At 38.0% G+C, this 16,760-nt stretch overlaps 1 protein-coding gene across 14 annotated transcripts in view; it reads right to left on the reverse strand.

Moving 5' to 3' along the window:
* RBM26 (RNA binding motif protein 26) overlaps window positions 1-16,345 on the reverse strand; it is a 98,403-nt gene extending 82,058 nt beyond the window's left edge. For all 14 annotated transcript variants that reach the window (XM_058548358.1, XM_058548361.1, XM_058548360.1 and 11 more), the window contains exon 1: window positions 16,202-16,345. In XM_058548358.1, the coding sequence (XP_058404341.1) occupies window positions 16,202-16,272 (71 nt within the window). In that variant the 5' untranslated portion in view covers window positions 16,273-16,345. The remainder of the gene's footprint in view (window positions 1-16,201) is intronic.
* Window positions 16,346-16,760: the final 415 nt, after the last annotated feature.

A 16,760-nucleotide genomic window follows, 5' to 3' on the forward strand; every position in this document is an offset into this window, starting at 1 on the left:
GCTCAGAGTGAAAGGATGGAAGACAACACTCCAAGCTAATGACAAACAAAAGAAAGCAGGTGTTGCCATACTCATATCAGACAAAGTAGACCTCAAGATAAAACAGATTAAGAGAGACAAAGAAGGGAAATATATAATGATAAAAGGGACACTCCACCAAGAAGACATATCAATTATAAATATGTATGGACCCAACATAGGAGCACCAAAGTACATAAAGCAACTATTGATAAACCTAAAAGGAGACATTTACGACAACACAATAATAGTAGGCGATCTTAATACCCCACTTACATCAATGGATAGATCATCCAGACAAAAAGTCAATAAAGAAACAGTGGACTTAAATGAAAAACTGGACAAGAGGGACCTAGTAGACATGTACAGAGCACTCCATCCAAAAACAGTTGACTACACATTCTTCTCAAGCGCACATGGAACATTCTCAAGGATAGACCATATGTTGGGAAACAAAGCAAGCCTCAATAAATTTAAAAAGATTGAAATCGTAACAAGCATCTTTTCAGACCATAATGCTATGAAACTGGAATTCAACCATGAAAAAAAACTGGGAAAGTGACAAAAATGTGGAGATTAAACAACATGCTACTGAACAACCAATGGATCACTGATGAAATTGAAGTAGAAATGAAAAAACATCTGGAAACAAATGAAAATGAAAATATGCCATACCAAATCACATGGGATGCAGCAAAAGCAGTCCTGAGAGGGAAACTCATAGCAATACAAGCCCACCTTAACAAACAAGAAAAAACCCAAATAAGCAACCTTAAATTACACCTAACAGAACTAGAAAAAGAAGAACAAACAAAGCCCAAAGTCAGCAGAAGGAGAGAAATAATAAAAATCAGAGCAGAAATAAATGAAATTGAGACCAAATAAACAGTAGAAAGGATTAATGAAACAAAGAGTTGGTTCGTTGAGAAGATAAACAAAATTGACAAACCCTTAGCCAGACTTACTAAGAAAAAAAGAGAAAAGGCTCAAGTAAATAAAATTAGAAATGAAAGAGGAGAAATTACAATGGCTACCACGGAAATACAAAGGATTATAAGAGAATACTATGAGAAATTATATGCCAACAAATTGGACAATCTAGAAGAAATGGATAAATTCTTAGACTCATACAACCTCCCAAAACTGAACCAAGAAGAAATGGAGAATCTGAATAGACCAATCATAGGCAAAGAGATTGAAATAGTAATCAAAAACCTCCCAAAAAATAAAAGTCCAGGACCAGATGGCTTCTCCGGTGAATTTTACCAAACATTCAAAGAAGATTTAATACCCATCCTTCTCAAACTATTTCAAAAAATACAGGAAGATGGAACACTTCCTAACTCATTCTATGAGGCCATCACCCTGATACCAAAGCCAGACAAAGACAATACAAAGAAGGAAAATTACAGGCCAATATCGCTGATGAACACAGATGCAAAAATCCTCAACAAAATACTGGCAAACCCAAGACAGCAACACATTAAAAAGATCATACACCATGATCAAGTGGGATTTAGACCAGGGACGCAGGGATGGTACAACACCCGCAAATCCATCAACATGATACACCACACCAACAAAACAAAATAAAAACCACATGGTCATCTCAACAGACGCAGAGAAGACATTTGACAAGCTACAACATCCATTTATGATAAAAACTCTCAACAAAATGGGTATAGAAGGAAAGTACCTCAACACAATAAAGGCTATTTATGACAAACCCACAGCCAACATCATACTCAATGGGGAAAGACTGAAAGCCATTCCTCTGAGAACAGGAACAAGGCAGGGCGGCCCACTCTCACCACTCTTATTCAACATAGTACTGGAGGTTTTGGCCAGAGCAATTAAGCAAGAAAAAGGAATAAAAGGAATCCAAATAGGCAATGAAGAAGTGAAACTCTCACTATTTGCAGATGAAATGTTTTTATATATAGAAAGCCCTAAAGAATCCACTGGAAAACTATTAGAAATAATCAACAAGTACAGCAAAGTCGCAGGGTACAAAATCAATCTGCAAAAATCAGTTGCATTTCTGTATGCTAATAACGAACTAACAGAAAGAGAGCTCAAAAAGATAATTCCATTTACAATGGCACCAAAAAGAATAAAATATCTAGGAATAAATCTTACCAAGGAGGTGAAAGACCTATACAATGAAAACTACAAGACATTATTGAAAGAAACTGATGATGACATAAAGAAATGGAAAGACATCCCATGCACGTGGATTGGAAGAATAAACATAGTTAAAATGTCAATATCACCTAAAGCAATCTACAGATTGAATGCAATCCCAATCAGAATCCCAAGGACATTCTTCACAGAAATAGAAAAAAGAATACTAAAATTCATACGGGGCAACAAAAGACCTGGGAGAGCTACAGCAATCCTAAGAAAAAAGAACAAAGCTGGAGGCATCACAATCCCTGACTTCAAAACATACTACAAAGCAATAGTAACCAAAACAGCATGGGACTGGTACAAAAACAGACACACAGATCAATGGAACAGAATTGAAAGCCCAGAAATAAAACCACACATATACGAACAGCTAATTTTCAACAGAGGAGCTAAAAACATACAACGGAGAAAGGAAAGTCTCTTCAATAAATGGTGTTGGGAAAACTGGACAGCCACATGCAAAAGAATGAAAGTGGACCATCTGCTATCGCCATTCACAAAAATTAACTCAAAATGGATCAAAGACCTGAAGGTGAGACCTGAAACTATAAAACTCATAGAAGAAAATATAGGCAACACACTATTGACATTGGTCATAAAGGAATCTTTTCGGATGACATGCCTACCCAGACTAGGGAAACTAAAGAAAAAATAAGCAAGTGGGACTTTATCAGATTAAAGAGCTTCTCCAAGACAAATGAAACCAGAATCAAGACAAACAGAAAACCCACCAGCTGGGAGAAAATATTTGCAAAACATATATCTGACAAGGGGTTAATCTCCATAATATATAAAGAACTCACACAACTGAATAACAAAAAAACAAACAACCCGGTCAAAAAATGGGCAGAGGAAATGAAGAGACACTTCTCCAACGAAGGTATACAGATGGCCAATAGGCACACGAAAAGATGTTCAACATCACTAATCATCAGGAAAATGCAAATCAAAACAACACTAAGATATGACCTCACACCCATTAGAATGGCTATAATCACCAAGACAAAAAACAACAAATGTTGGAGAGGATGTGGAGAAACAGGAACCCTCATACACAGCTGGTGGGAATGCAAACTGGTACAGCCTCTATGGAAAACGGTATGGAGATTCCTCAAAGAATTAAAAATACAAATACCCTATGATCCAGCTATCTCACTACTGGGAATCTACCCAATGAACCTGAAATCAACAATCCAAAAGAGGCTATGCAGTCCTATGTTCACTGCAGCATTATTCACTATAGCCAAGAAGTGGAGGCAACCTAAGTGTCCCTCGACTGATGATTGCATCAAGAAGATGTGGTATATATATACAATGAAATACTACTCAGCCATAAAAAAAGACAAAATTGTCCCATTTGCAACAACATGGATGGGCCTGCAGGGTATTATGTTAAGTAAAATAAGCCAGAAAGAGAAAGACAAACACTGTATGATCTCACTCATATGTGGAATATAAACCAACACATGGACAGAGAAAACTGTATTGTGGTTACCGGGGGCAATGGGGGTAGGGAGTGGGCACAAGGGGTAAAGGGAGACATATATATGGTGATGAACAAACAAAAATGTACAACCCAAAATTTCACAATGTTATAAACTATTAAAACATCAATAAAAAAAACTGCACAGCCACTGTGGAAAACAATTTGGCAGTTCTTCAAAGTATTAAACATAGAATTACAGGAAAAAAAAAAAAAAGCTGATTTAGGGGGCAGCCCCATGGCATAGTGATTAAAGTTGGTGCACTCTGCCTTAGTGGCCCAGATTCATGGGTTCAGATCCCGGGCGCCGACCTACACCACTAGTCAGCCATGCTGTGGCGGTGACCCACATACAAAATAGAGAAAGAGTGGCACAGATGTTAGCTCAGGGCAAATCTCCCTTAGCAAAAAAGAAAAACAAGCTGATTTTGTAATAAAAAACCATCCCACAACAAAAACTTCAGTACCACATGGCTTCATCAATGACGTTTCAAGGAAAAAAAAAATACTAATCCTAAATAAAGTTCTTCAGAAAAAAGACAGAATACTTCCCCACTAGTTTTAATAAGACCAGTATAACCTCAATTCCAAAACTAAACAAAGACAATACTAGAAAAGAAAAATACAGATAGCCCTCATAAGCAGAAGCAAAAATTCCCCAGTAAAATATTAGCAAATCAAATTCAGCAATACGTATAAAAAGGATAATACATCATGACCAAGCACGGTTTTTCTAAGGAATGCAAGGCTGGCTTAACATTTGAAAACCAATCCATGTAGTATAGAATATTAACAGGAAGAGAGAGAAAACACATATGATCATCTCAACAAATGCAGAAAAAGAATTTCATAAATTTAACACTCTTTCATCACAAAAACACTCAGTAAATTAAGAATGCAGAGGAATTTCCTCAATCTGGTAAAAGGCAGTTATAAAAACCTAGAGCTATCATCAGTTAATACTGAAACATTAAATCTCTTTCCCCTAAAACTGGGAATAATACAAGGATGTCCACTGTTACCACTTCAATTTAACTTGTACTGTAGTTCCTAGCCAGTGTAATAAGAAAAAAAATGAAGCCATAAAATATCTGTAAAGTAAAACAGCCATTATTCACAGATGACATGATTGGTACAAGAAATTCCAAAGAATCTACAAAATAACTACTAGAACTAATAAGTGTACTTAGTGAAGTTGCAAAATACAAGCTCAATACACAAACATCAATTATATTTCTGTATACTAACAATAAAAATTGGAAAAATAAATTTTAAAAGGCTCTTATGAAATATCATATAGCCAAGGAAAAAAAATCTAACAAAACATTTACAAGACCTCCACACAGAAAACTACAAAGCATTACTAAGAAAATTTAAAAAGACCTAAATAAATGGAGAGATATAACACATTCGTGGGCTGGAAGACTAAATATTATGAAGATGTTCTTTCTTCTAAAATTGATCTCTACATTCAACACAATCCCTATCAATAATCACACAGGCTTTCTTGTAGAATCTGACAGGCTGATCCTCACTTTTACAGAGAAACGCCAAGAATCCAGCATAACCAAGACAATCATTAGAAAGGACAAACTTGGAGGACTTATATAATCTGATTTCAAGACATACTATAAAGTTGGCTAGCTTTAGACAGGGTGGTATAAGCATCAGAATAAACAAATATCTCTGGACCAAGACAGAGTCCAAAACTAGACTCACTCATATACTGTCAATTGATTTTCAACCCAGACGCCAAGTCATCTAATAGGGGAAAAAGTCTAACAAATATTTCTGAAAAAATTGATGATATCCTTATTAAAGGAAAAAAAGGAGCCATTAGCCCTATCTCACTCTGTACACATTTAAAAAAATTCATTTGAGATGAATAGTAGACCTAAACATAAAACCCAGAAGTAGAAAATTTCTGGAACATAGAACATCTTCATGATTTTGGAGATGGTTTCTTGGACACAAAGAATACTAACCATAAAATAAAAATAAATTGGACTTACTAAAAATTAAAAATTTCTGCTCACAAAAAGACATCATTAGATATAAGCCACAGAGTGGGAAAAAAATATCTGCAACACATATATATTGTATATGAATATATAAAGAACTCCTACAAATCAACAATAAAAGCCCTATTTTAAAAATAAGCAAGGGGCCAGCCTGGTGGTGCAAGCGGTTAAGTGCATGCACTCCCCTTCGGCTGACTGGGTTTTGCAGGTTCAGTTCCCAGGCGAGCACCGATGCACTGCTTGTCACATCATGCTGTAGCAGCGTCCCATATAAAGTAGAGGAAGATGGGCACGGATGTTAGCCCAGGGCCAATCTTCCTCAGCAAAAAAAGAGGAGGATCGGCATCGGACGTTAGCTCAGGGCTGATCTCCCTCACAAAAAAAAAAAAGTAAGCAAGACTTACACACTTTACAGAAGATATGATAGTCAATAAGCACGTTGAAAAGGTCCTCAATAGCATTAGCCATCAGGAAAATGCAAATTAAGACCATAAAGGGAATTAAACTGTCAGTCCAAAAAAGATAAGATGCCATTTCACACTCACTTTAAAGATTAAAAAAAAAAAAAAACCTGACAATACTAAATATCCCTGAGGATGTGGAACAACTAGAATTCATACATCACATCATAGCACTGTGTAATAGTTCAACCACTTTAGAACTGCCTTTTGGCAGTTTCGTGTAATGTTTAACATACATCTACCCTATGATGTAGCAAATACCCTCCTAGGTGTTTACCCAAAGGAAGTATTTCCACAAAGACGTGAATAAGTGTATTCACAGCACCCATATTCATAAATGCCAAAGTTAGAAAGTGGTTGCCTTTGTTGGGGTGGGAATGGAAGACCTTCCAAAAAGGGGCACAAGAAAACTTTCCAGAGAATGTTCTAGATTTGTCTTATGTGATTACAAAGGTGTATATAACCGTCAAAACTTATCCAACTGATTTATTTATTTTATGTTAATTATAAACTGACATGTAGAAAGTATATATACCACAGTACTATTTGTTCAGTTCAACCAATACAAGATAGTTATTCAACCAATACAGGATGGTTAAATTATGGTATACCCGTTACATTAAAATACTACACAGCCTTATGGGGTCGGCCTGGTGGTGTCGCAGTTAAGTTTGCGTGCTCTGCTTTGGCGGTCTGGGGTTCGAAGGTTCGGATCCCGGGCGCAGAATGATGCACCGCTTGTCAAGCCATGCTGTGGCGGCGTCCCATATAAAGTAGAGGAAGATGGGCATGAATGTTAGCCCAGGGCCAATCTTCCTCAGCAAAAAGAGGAGGACTGGCAATGGATGTTAGCTCAGGGCTAATCTTCCTCACCAAAAAAACAAAATAAAATACCATACAGCCTTAAGGAAAAAAAGGGCAAGGGGGCAGCCTGGTGGTATAGTGGTTAAGTTTGGACGCTCTGCTTCAGCAGCCCGGGGTTCGCAGGTTCAGATCCCAGGTTCAGACCTACGCACTGCTTATCAAGCCATGCTGTGGCAGGTGTCCCACATATAAAGTAGAGGAAGATGGGCACACTGTTAGCCCAGGGCCAATCTTCCTCAGCAAAAATAGGAGGATTGGCAATGGATGTTAGCTCAGGGCTAATCTTTCCCACCAAAAAACACAAAGGCAAGGTCATATTATATGGAACAACCTCTAATTATGATACCAATTATATAAAAAAAGGAAAAAGAAGAATACATAAACATATTTGCTTGTATGATGGTAAAATATCTCAGGAAGAATCACTGAGTAACAGATCTCAAATGTACTCCATTATTTCATACACACACAAAATACTTAATATAACCTCAAGTTAAAAATAAACTTTTACCTGTTTCAGAAGTTACTATTTGTAAACTGAAAAGGATTTTTCCACAGAAATAAGGTAGTGGGAGGGTAGTGAGTAAGTCTGGTAGGAAGGGTTTACCATCCACTCATTTCTCTCACTCACTCTCTCTTCTCTGGGACTAAGGGAAGCAAGAGGAAAAAAAAATTCCTAGCAGCCATTTAGCTCAAGCTTGAGTTAATCATTCTCAATATGTACACACTAAACACTGGAATATCTTATTTTCCATTTTGTTCATAATACTACCATTGTCTTTTGGTTTATGTATATAAAATAATTTTATTTGAGAAGTACTGTAAGCCAAAGATTAAGGAAGTTCTAAAACTCAGAAAATGCTAAATGCATTTTAACTACTCAGCACTCAGATGGAAAAGCCAAGTAAGGTTGTAGCAGTGGAATGTGGTAACAAGCACCAACTCCACAGAAGTTAAGGGAGGGAAGAAGGCAACAAAAAAATATTTTAGTCATTAATTAATTACAGAAAAACTCTTCTACCAGCTGCAAAATTCATCAGATTAGAATTATCACATATAATTCTTTTTTTTTGCAGCTCCATGGAGGCCAGTAATCTTCCACATAGCAGCACTCAACAATACTTTAATGAGTAAATGTTAATACTCTCTAGTGTGCTTTCCCCCTAAAAAAAATCATTTAAGCTTTACCTATTGTGAAGGTGCTATAAGGTAAAAGTAAAGAGAAACAGACCCAGAGATCAGTAAATCTTCAAACTACTTATCTACTTCTCTGAAGTAAAATAAAATTCCAGGTAAAGTATGGTAGGTTTTATAGTTTAACACAAATGCCTCTTCCCTCTGCTTAGGTCAAGGGTACACAAATGACAAACTTCAACTAATGCATTTAAAACTTAGGGGTATATCACACACAAGGCATTGTGTTGGGTGCTGTACAGAACAGGAAGACAGTTAAATCTTAAGATTTGAAGTTTACTTTCAAGGACCTTAGACTCTAATAAAGAAGCTAAAATAGGTAAGAACTAACTACTAAACAAGTGTGCAAGTGATGAGTGTCATAAATGATACAAACTAGTGCTAGGAAAGGAGAGTCACCGGGGGGGGGGGAGGGATCACTGCTTCCAACTGGATAGATCATAAATAGCTTTCTGGAAGAATCGGAATCACATTTGACCTTTGATTTCAACATATATAAATAAAATGGAGAAAGGCAGTAGATTATAACGCACAACAAAGCTCTGGAATTGAAACGTCTTGTTTTGAATCCTGCCTGCATCATTTATTAGCTATGAATGAAATGTATTACTTAATCTTCCTGAGACTCAATTTCTTCATCTTGAAAATTGGGATAACAGAACCTAGCTCAAACAGAATGAATGTACAACAATTGGTATATAGTAAGCACTCAACGAACATTATCTACTTCTTATAGTTGAAGAAAAAGGGACGGTATAAACAATGTGATAGAGAATCAGAATGAAAAGTTCAGCTTTGCTGAAACTAAGACTCATGTAAAAAGCAGGAAGTCATAAACTGCAAAAATAATTTGAAACAGATCATTAGAGTTCTGAAAGCCAAGTTAAAAAGTATGCAATTAATTATTTAGAAGTGCTGAAGATTTTGATCTAACAATAGGATATCAACAGGGTGTTGAACTGGAAGGGAGAAAAGACTGGAGATAGGGAAGTTTGTTAGGAAACAAACTACAATGGTTTAGATAAGGAGTGTGTGGTCTCCTACTGAGCAATGTTACTAGTAAGAATTATTAAAATAAAGAGAACCCAACTATGACTGAAGGGGGAAAAGGTATGAAGGGAGAAGTCAAAAAATAAAATGTCAAGCCTGGATAATTTGGAGAAATGAAATGGAATAAGTGAATTCAGAGACCATTTTATTTTTCGAAACGTAGTTTGAAGTTCAGATGACACAAGGTGGATGTACAACTAGCCAATTGGAGATAAGAGCTTAAGGCTTTGAAGAGTGGTAAGTCTAAACATACTCATGTGAAAAATAAATGCACAGAATAGAGGCACTCTTGGAAAAGCTCAAAAATTCAATGCAAATGTGTATGTAGTATATGCAACATCCTAGGGAAGGGAGTCTTTAATCAAACTTTCAAAGAATCTATAACACACATAAAAAAAATTTTTTAAGAACCACTGGCACGAATTATAATAGAAACCATCCATGGAAACGAATGTGAATGAGACTGTCAGGAGTAGAAATGGCCGAGGAAAAAAAAAAGCCATGGAAACAGAACTTAGAAAAATAAAATTAAAAGGCAAGAAAAAGAACTAAAGAAGACAGGACTGATTTAAGAAAGAGAACCAAAGTATTAGGGATTCAAGACATGAGAAGTTAAAAAAAAAAAAAAAAAAAGGCAGCTTCAACGTTGTCTAATGTTACACACCTAGGTCAAAGAATATGAAATTTATCTGAGGTCTTTACATTTAATAAACAAATTCACTGGTAACATCAAGGTAAGCAATTCTGGTTGACTGTAAGCAGGAAGAAACTATACTGTAAGCCATTAAGAAGTAAACGTTTAAAGGCAAATGAGTGAAAAAAATAAATGCTGACTATTTCAAGATTTACCAGTGAAAGGAAAAGAAAGCTAGCGTTGAGCGTGACTAAAAGAAAAGTGTGATTTTATTTTTTGTTTTGTTTTTTGATTCCATTGTTATCACATTTTTCTTCCTTAAGGAAAGGGAGATTGACTCTATGCCCAAAGGAGCCTGTAGAAAGGGAAAGATCAAAAGAGGAAAACAGGAGTCAAGTTCAGGAGTAAAAACATCATCTTTCAGTTCTTCCTGTAAAACAGGAACAAAAGTAAATTTTAACGTGGTGAGGAAGGTATAGGAACAAATGTGGGTGAAGGGGAAAAGACTATAAAAACTCCAAAGAGGTTTCTTTCTTAAACTCTAAAGCACTGATAACCATGATGCTTTAGAACTTTGTTCCTTTACAATAGCAGCTACTACTCTGAAAACGTAATAGTAAAACAGTGCATACAATAATAGGAAAGAATACACTGTATTGTGCAGTAGTAAATTAGGAACATGGCTCCAAAGTCAAAAAGCTTGAGTTTAGCCATAAAAAAAGACAAAATCGTCCCATTTGCAACAACATGGATGGGCCTGGAGCGTATTATGTTAAGTGAAATAAGCCAGAAAGAGAAAGACAAACACTGTATGATCTCACTCATATGTGGAATATAAACCAACACATGGACAGAGAAAACTGGACTGTGGTTACCCGGGAAGTGGGGGTGGGGGGTGGGCACAAGGGGTGAAGGGAGTCATATATGGGGTGATGGACAAACAAAAATGTACAACCCAAAATTTCACAATGTTAGAAACCATTAAAATATCAATAAAAAAAAAAAAAAAAAAGGCAAAAATAGTACAAGATGCAAAAAACACACCTCTTAAGAAAACAGGATGAGAAATACACAAACCAAGTTTTTCTAATGAAGTAGAGCCAAATGCTGATCATAAGGTTCATCTTTAAAGTGAAATGGACATTTCTTTCATTTCCAGCACCTGGGACCTCAGAAAAATAGTGTTTAAGATTCTCTTTATTATTCAAGCATCTTGAACCATAAATAAGCCATTAACACAATAAAAAGGGAAATACTCATCATGACCTAATTCTCTTTTCCAAAACCAAAAGAAAATAACACCACCCAAAAGCAAATTAAAAAACTACATCAGTTTCTCTAGGGCTGAGTAGGATATCTTTGGTCCACAAATATTATGAAATAAGAAGCATATTTTAAAATAAGTATTTTTTACCACAGTTTTTTTAAAGTGTATTTTAAAAGTGAAATATTCAACAACACATTAAAAAAAAAAAAAGCTTGAGTTTAAATCACTGTTTAATCACATGCTATATAGCTAGCTGTACGACTCTAGAGAAGTATCTTAACTTTGTGCTTCAGTGCCTCAATGTCATCACTTGCAAAATGGAGGTAACAACGCCTAGCTCAAAGAACTCGGAAATAATACAAAACTTTTAACAATGCATACAAACGTTAGGTGGTAGTGGCAGCACCAGTGTTAGTGATCATAGTAACAGCAGCAATAATAGTAATGTAACCTATTCGTGTTTAATCAACCAGCATTGACCGGAGGAGGGAAGAGCTAGGGTCTTAAACATGTGTCTCATTCAATCCTTTCAACTACGTAAGGAAACAAGTATAATTCTCCCTATTACACCAATAAGGAAAGCTGAGGTTCAGTTGCCTAGATTACTCAGTTAAAAAGTGGCAGAACTGAGATCTTAACACTGGTTTATGTGGACATAAAACCTGTTTTATGTCCACTACACAACACTACCTCCAAAACACTGCATGGTAGCAGGAGCACCAAACGAGACATCCTGTTCTTTACTACTAAACTCACTAAATCTGGGCAAGTTATTAATTCTATCTGCCTTTCAATCTTATTTTCTGAAAAATTAAGAGGTTTGATTAGATCTTGAAGTTTCCCTTCAGTTAAAGTCCATGATTTTATTAAGTTACCACATTTAGTGACGCGTAAACTCAAAAAGTTTTAAAACAGCAGAAATCTTTTCTATTTAAAAACAAAAACAGAAAAATTAAACATCATCAAAAAAAGAGCTTAAATTTTTTCCAAGACTTCACATTATCATAAAGAAATGAATGTTAGAGAAAAGACCAACATTTAATTTTATTTTATTATTAGCAAGTATGACTAAGCAAATGTTGGAGAGAACAAAACATCAGTCTTAAGTATTTCAAGATGATAATTTTAACACCTACACTTTCAATAATTTATGAAAAAGAAAACTCAGAACCCTGATATACCTACAGACCTTGTAATCAAATAAAATATACACATGCACCCACTTTTATCTCATGCTGAAACTGCAACCAACCTGATTTTTTTTTAATGTCTATCTGAAAACTCTCCTGCCCTAAAACCCTTCACCGGCTTCCCACTATCCTTCAATAGCATCCAAAATCCTTAACGTGACTCAACAAAGTCTTGCGTGATCTGGCTCTTCTCTCTGGAGCTATCACCTGCTATTCTTCTCCTCACTCATTTTTTCAAATTCTTTCAATTCCTCCAAAACACCTTTTTTCTTTCACTTTAGGGCCTTCATACTATCTGTTCTCCAGAACTTTAGAATGCTCCCATAGCTCTCCATTCCCATTCTTTTGCCCCAGCAAGAGCAAGTGCTCTTCATACTTCCAGGCTGAGATTAAATGTTATTCTGCCAGGAAAGCCTTTCCTGACTTCCCAGACACATAGTTTGATAGGATTCTGGACTTCATAACACTCACTAGTCTTCTAACTACTTGTTCAACATCTGTCTTCCCCACTAAATGGCAAACCATATGAAGACAGTCATTGCAAGTCTTCTTTCCTACTATCCCCGATATCTATCACATTGCTTAGCACAGAGTAGATTAAGTGCTCAATAAATGTTTGCTAAATTAATACATTCAGGGGCCGGCCCGGTGGCATGGCAGTTAACTTTCCGAGCTCCGCTTCATCAGCCCAGGGTTCGCAGGTTCAGATCCTGGGTGCGGACCTATTCACTGCTCATCAAGCCATGCTGAGGCAGCGTCCCACACAGAAGAGCTACATAACCCTACAACTATGACACACAACTACGTACTGGAGCTTTGGGAAGAAAAAAAGAAAAAGAGGAAGACTGGCAACAGATGTTAACACAGGGCCAATCTTGCTCAAAAAAAATAAAATTTAATTAATTAATTAATTAATACATTCAAAACATGCAGCAAGTCTAAAACCATGAGATGCTTTACAGGCACAAGCAGCTAAAAAGTTCTATACAAATTTCAAGTTATATCTTACCCTTTGTCTTCCAAATGTTCCTCTCTCCAATAGGTGCTATTTGGCAATTACAGTTTTAAAGTAAAGCAAAACATCCCTTCAGATAACAAACACATCTTACAGTTTCATAAACCAAGGTTAGAAACCATAGGTCTTAAAAAATTGGAATTAGCTTTTTAAAAGTCATCAAGAATTCACCTGAACTGCAATTAGACAGACAGGAACTTGGATAACAGCTCAATTTTACCACAGTAATGTACATTACGAAAGGACCAATCCCAATTCCTACCACAGTCTAGGCTCTACCAGCAGTGCCTTATTTATTCCAACAGTAATGACTGCAGTGCTACAGCCATCTGAGTAGGCTGTATGATACCCGGAACATGCTTTATTAAAACTAAAGAAAAATCAGAAGCATACATATTAAGTAGCTATAAATAATCTTCTTTTAGGTTAGTGGCAAAAAGGAAATGGCAGCAAAGCTGATGAGCAATTCAACAACTGAAGGCTTAAAAAAGGAGTGCTATTTCAACTCAAAACATTTTTTAAAGTTTTCTTTTCACCTAATACTTATTGAGTGCTAATTACAAACCAGGCAGTGTTCAAAGATTTTCTTAATACATGTTTGTTATTTTCCCCATTTTAGAGATGAGGAAATGGAGGCACTGAGTTAAATAACTTACCCAATATTACACAGCTGGTAAGTGGCAGAGGCAGAACTCAAAAGCCAGCCATTCTGGCTCCAGACTTCTCCCTCTCAACCACTACACTACACTGCTGCACACTCTCTCCAATCCACTGAGATAGGGCTTCTATCTGCACCACCCCACTCCAGCTGAACTATTTTGCTAAGGTCATCAATGACTTCTACCTCGCCAAACCTAAGGACCCCTTATTGTCTACATCTTTTTCATCCATTCTGCAGCATCCCAAAAAGTTGACAATTCACCTCTTCTGTCATACATTTGTTTCTTTAGTGACATAAATCCCAATCTTCCTACCTCAGGTCTGGGCCCTCTTCTCTTCCCTATCTACACATTCTTCCTAGGAAATCTCCCATAATTCCATGGCTTTAAATACTATCCGCATGACTCCAAATTTCTCTAGTCCTGGCCTAAGTGCTAGACTCATATACCAAAGTACCTCTTTGACATCTCACTTAGATGTGTAACAAACACCTTGTACTTAATGATCAAAACCAACCATTCTTCTCTCCTCTCCCCAACCTGTTCTCTCCCAACCTTCACAACCATCACCTATCCAGTTGCTTCCGCTAACTTCTTAGTCATCATCCATGATTTTTCCCTTTCCCTCATCTCCCACATCCAATCCATCAGCAAGTTCTATCAGATCTACTTAAAAAACATACTTAGTTCTGTCTTCACTATCACTCTAACGCAAACTATCTACATCTCTGCCTACATGCTCTCCAAAATGGTCTCCTTGCTTCCATCCTTGTCCCCTTAATCTCCACAAAGCAGGCAGAGTTAAAACCAAATCAAATCAGTCTTTGCCTGCTTTAAATCATCTAATGTCTTCTCACTATATTTTAAATAAAATCCTAGCTCTTGACCATGGCCTAGAAGATCCTACATGATCTGGCCCCTGCCTACTTCTCCAACTTCATGTCCTTCCATTCTCTCCCCCATCACAAAGTTCCTTACAGCCACAATTGCGTTCTTTCTCTTCCTGGAACAAACCATGACTATTTCTGCTGCAGGGGCTTTGCACTTGCTGTTCCTTCTGGCCTTCTCCAGACTTCCATACAAATACCTCGTTCTCCTTAGGTGTTGCGCAAATGTCACCTCCTCTGAGAGGTCTTCTGAAAACCACTCTTACATATGATCCTGTTATTATAATTGTCATCGCTCTTATTATAATCTGAAGTTATTTTATTTACTTATTATTGTCTTGTCAACTTTGGAATTTAAAAGCTCTATCCCCACAGTCTCCCACAGTACGGAGTAGGCACTTAATAAATTCATTAAATGAGTGGATTTTCCCCATTGCATTTTAAGTTGTTTATTGCAAATCAACCAATTCAGATAAATCACTTGGCTCAAGACATATTTTCTATGTATTAAAAGATAAATACTTAAAACACTCCTTGATTTTTCCAATCTAAAACCTTCCAGCATTCTGGCCCCGTCTCCCCCGCCACACAGTCCATCTACAGCATCCCACTTAAAACTGCTAAATATTCCATATGGGTAGACTGCATTCACTTTCTCTTTTCCACGCCAACGAAGGTGCAGGTGGGAAAAAGGAATTTTACTGGGCACCTTAGCACCTGTTACATCTTCAATCAGTTAAGAAAGGTGCCGATGAGCCAGATAGCACACGGGAGACGTGGCCTTTCTTTCAGGGATTGTATTTAGATAAAACGTGAGTGGTGTGGACTAGAACTGTCCTAATTTCTAACAAAGGCCATTCACTTCATTTAAAGAAACAAGGTAAAACAGGCTGGGGGCAAGAGGTTATGCTGGAATTCACTAAAAAAAAGAAACCGATGTGGGGTTCCTCGGCAAATACAAATATAACTGTGTGTGCGCGCGCGCGCGCGCGTGTGTGTCTGTGTAGGTTGCGGTCAGTCTACACATAACGGGAAAACAAGAGCAGAAGACATCGGTTCAAGTACCAACTCAGACATAAAATAAATGTGGTTCAGTCTTTCAGGGGTATCCTGAACCTGGGAGGGAGGGTGGAAGAGAAGGAGAAAACCTGGGACCTCCGTTCCCCGCTTCGGCCTTCACCGCAGGCACTTAGGGAAACTGCACGTATCTCTGTGTCCGCCTACCTCCCACTCCCATCCCTTCAAGGAGATAGCCCCCGGATACTCACATGGGCTCGAGAGTCTTGCTGAGCCAGGACTTGAGCGCCTCGAAGTTTTCAATGATCATTTTAGAAACCATCCACAGCGGCCCCGAGGCCCGTCGCACTCCTTTGCCCGCCCAGGTTGCGGCCGCTACAGCCGCCGCTGCCCCCGCCCCCTCCTCCGCGCGCCGCCCGCGTGGGCCGCGGTGGGAGGCACCGGTGGCAGGTTTCTGCGAGCCCCGATCGGCGAACAGCTCCGGGGGGACCGCCGCAGGCCGCGAGTCCACGGGGTGCCAGGAGCTTCCCCCTCCCCGGACCCCGGCCCGGACTGAGGCAGCAACGGTTTGCCCGGGCCCTCCCCCTTTCCTCCACCCCAGCGAATCTTCCTGCACCGGGAGCGCGACACGCGCCTAGACCCGGGCTTTCTCTCAGCCTCGGGACCAGGTGCTTGTTGGCAACGCAGAAGAGGCAAAAGTGAAGAAAACGAAGACGAAGGACAGCTGAATGGGAACGATTCGGGGGGTCTTCCCGGCTCCCAGCACCCCCAAGAAGATGGCTGCCGATAAATCTCGCGAGAATTGATGAA

The sequence above is a fragment of the Diceros bicornis genome, chromosome 9 (assembly GCF_020826845.1).
Source record: "Diceros bicornis minor isolate mBicDic1 chromosome 9, mDicBic1.mat.cur, whole genome shotgun sequence".
NCBI lineage: Eukaryota > Metazoa > Chordata > Mammalia > Perissodactyla > Rhinocerotidae > Diceros > Diceros bicornis.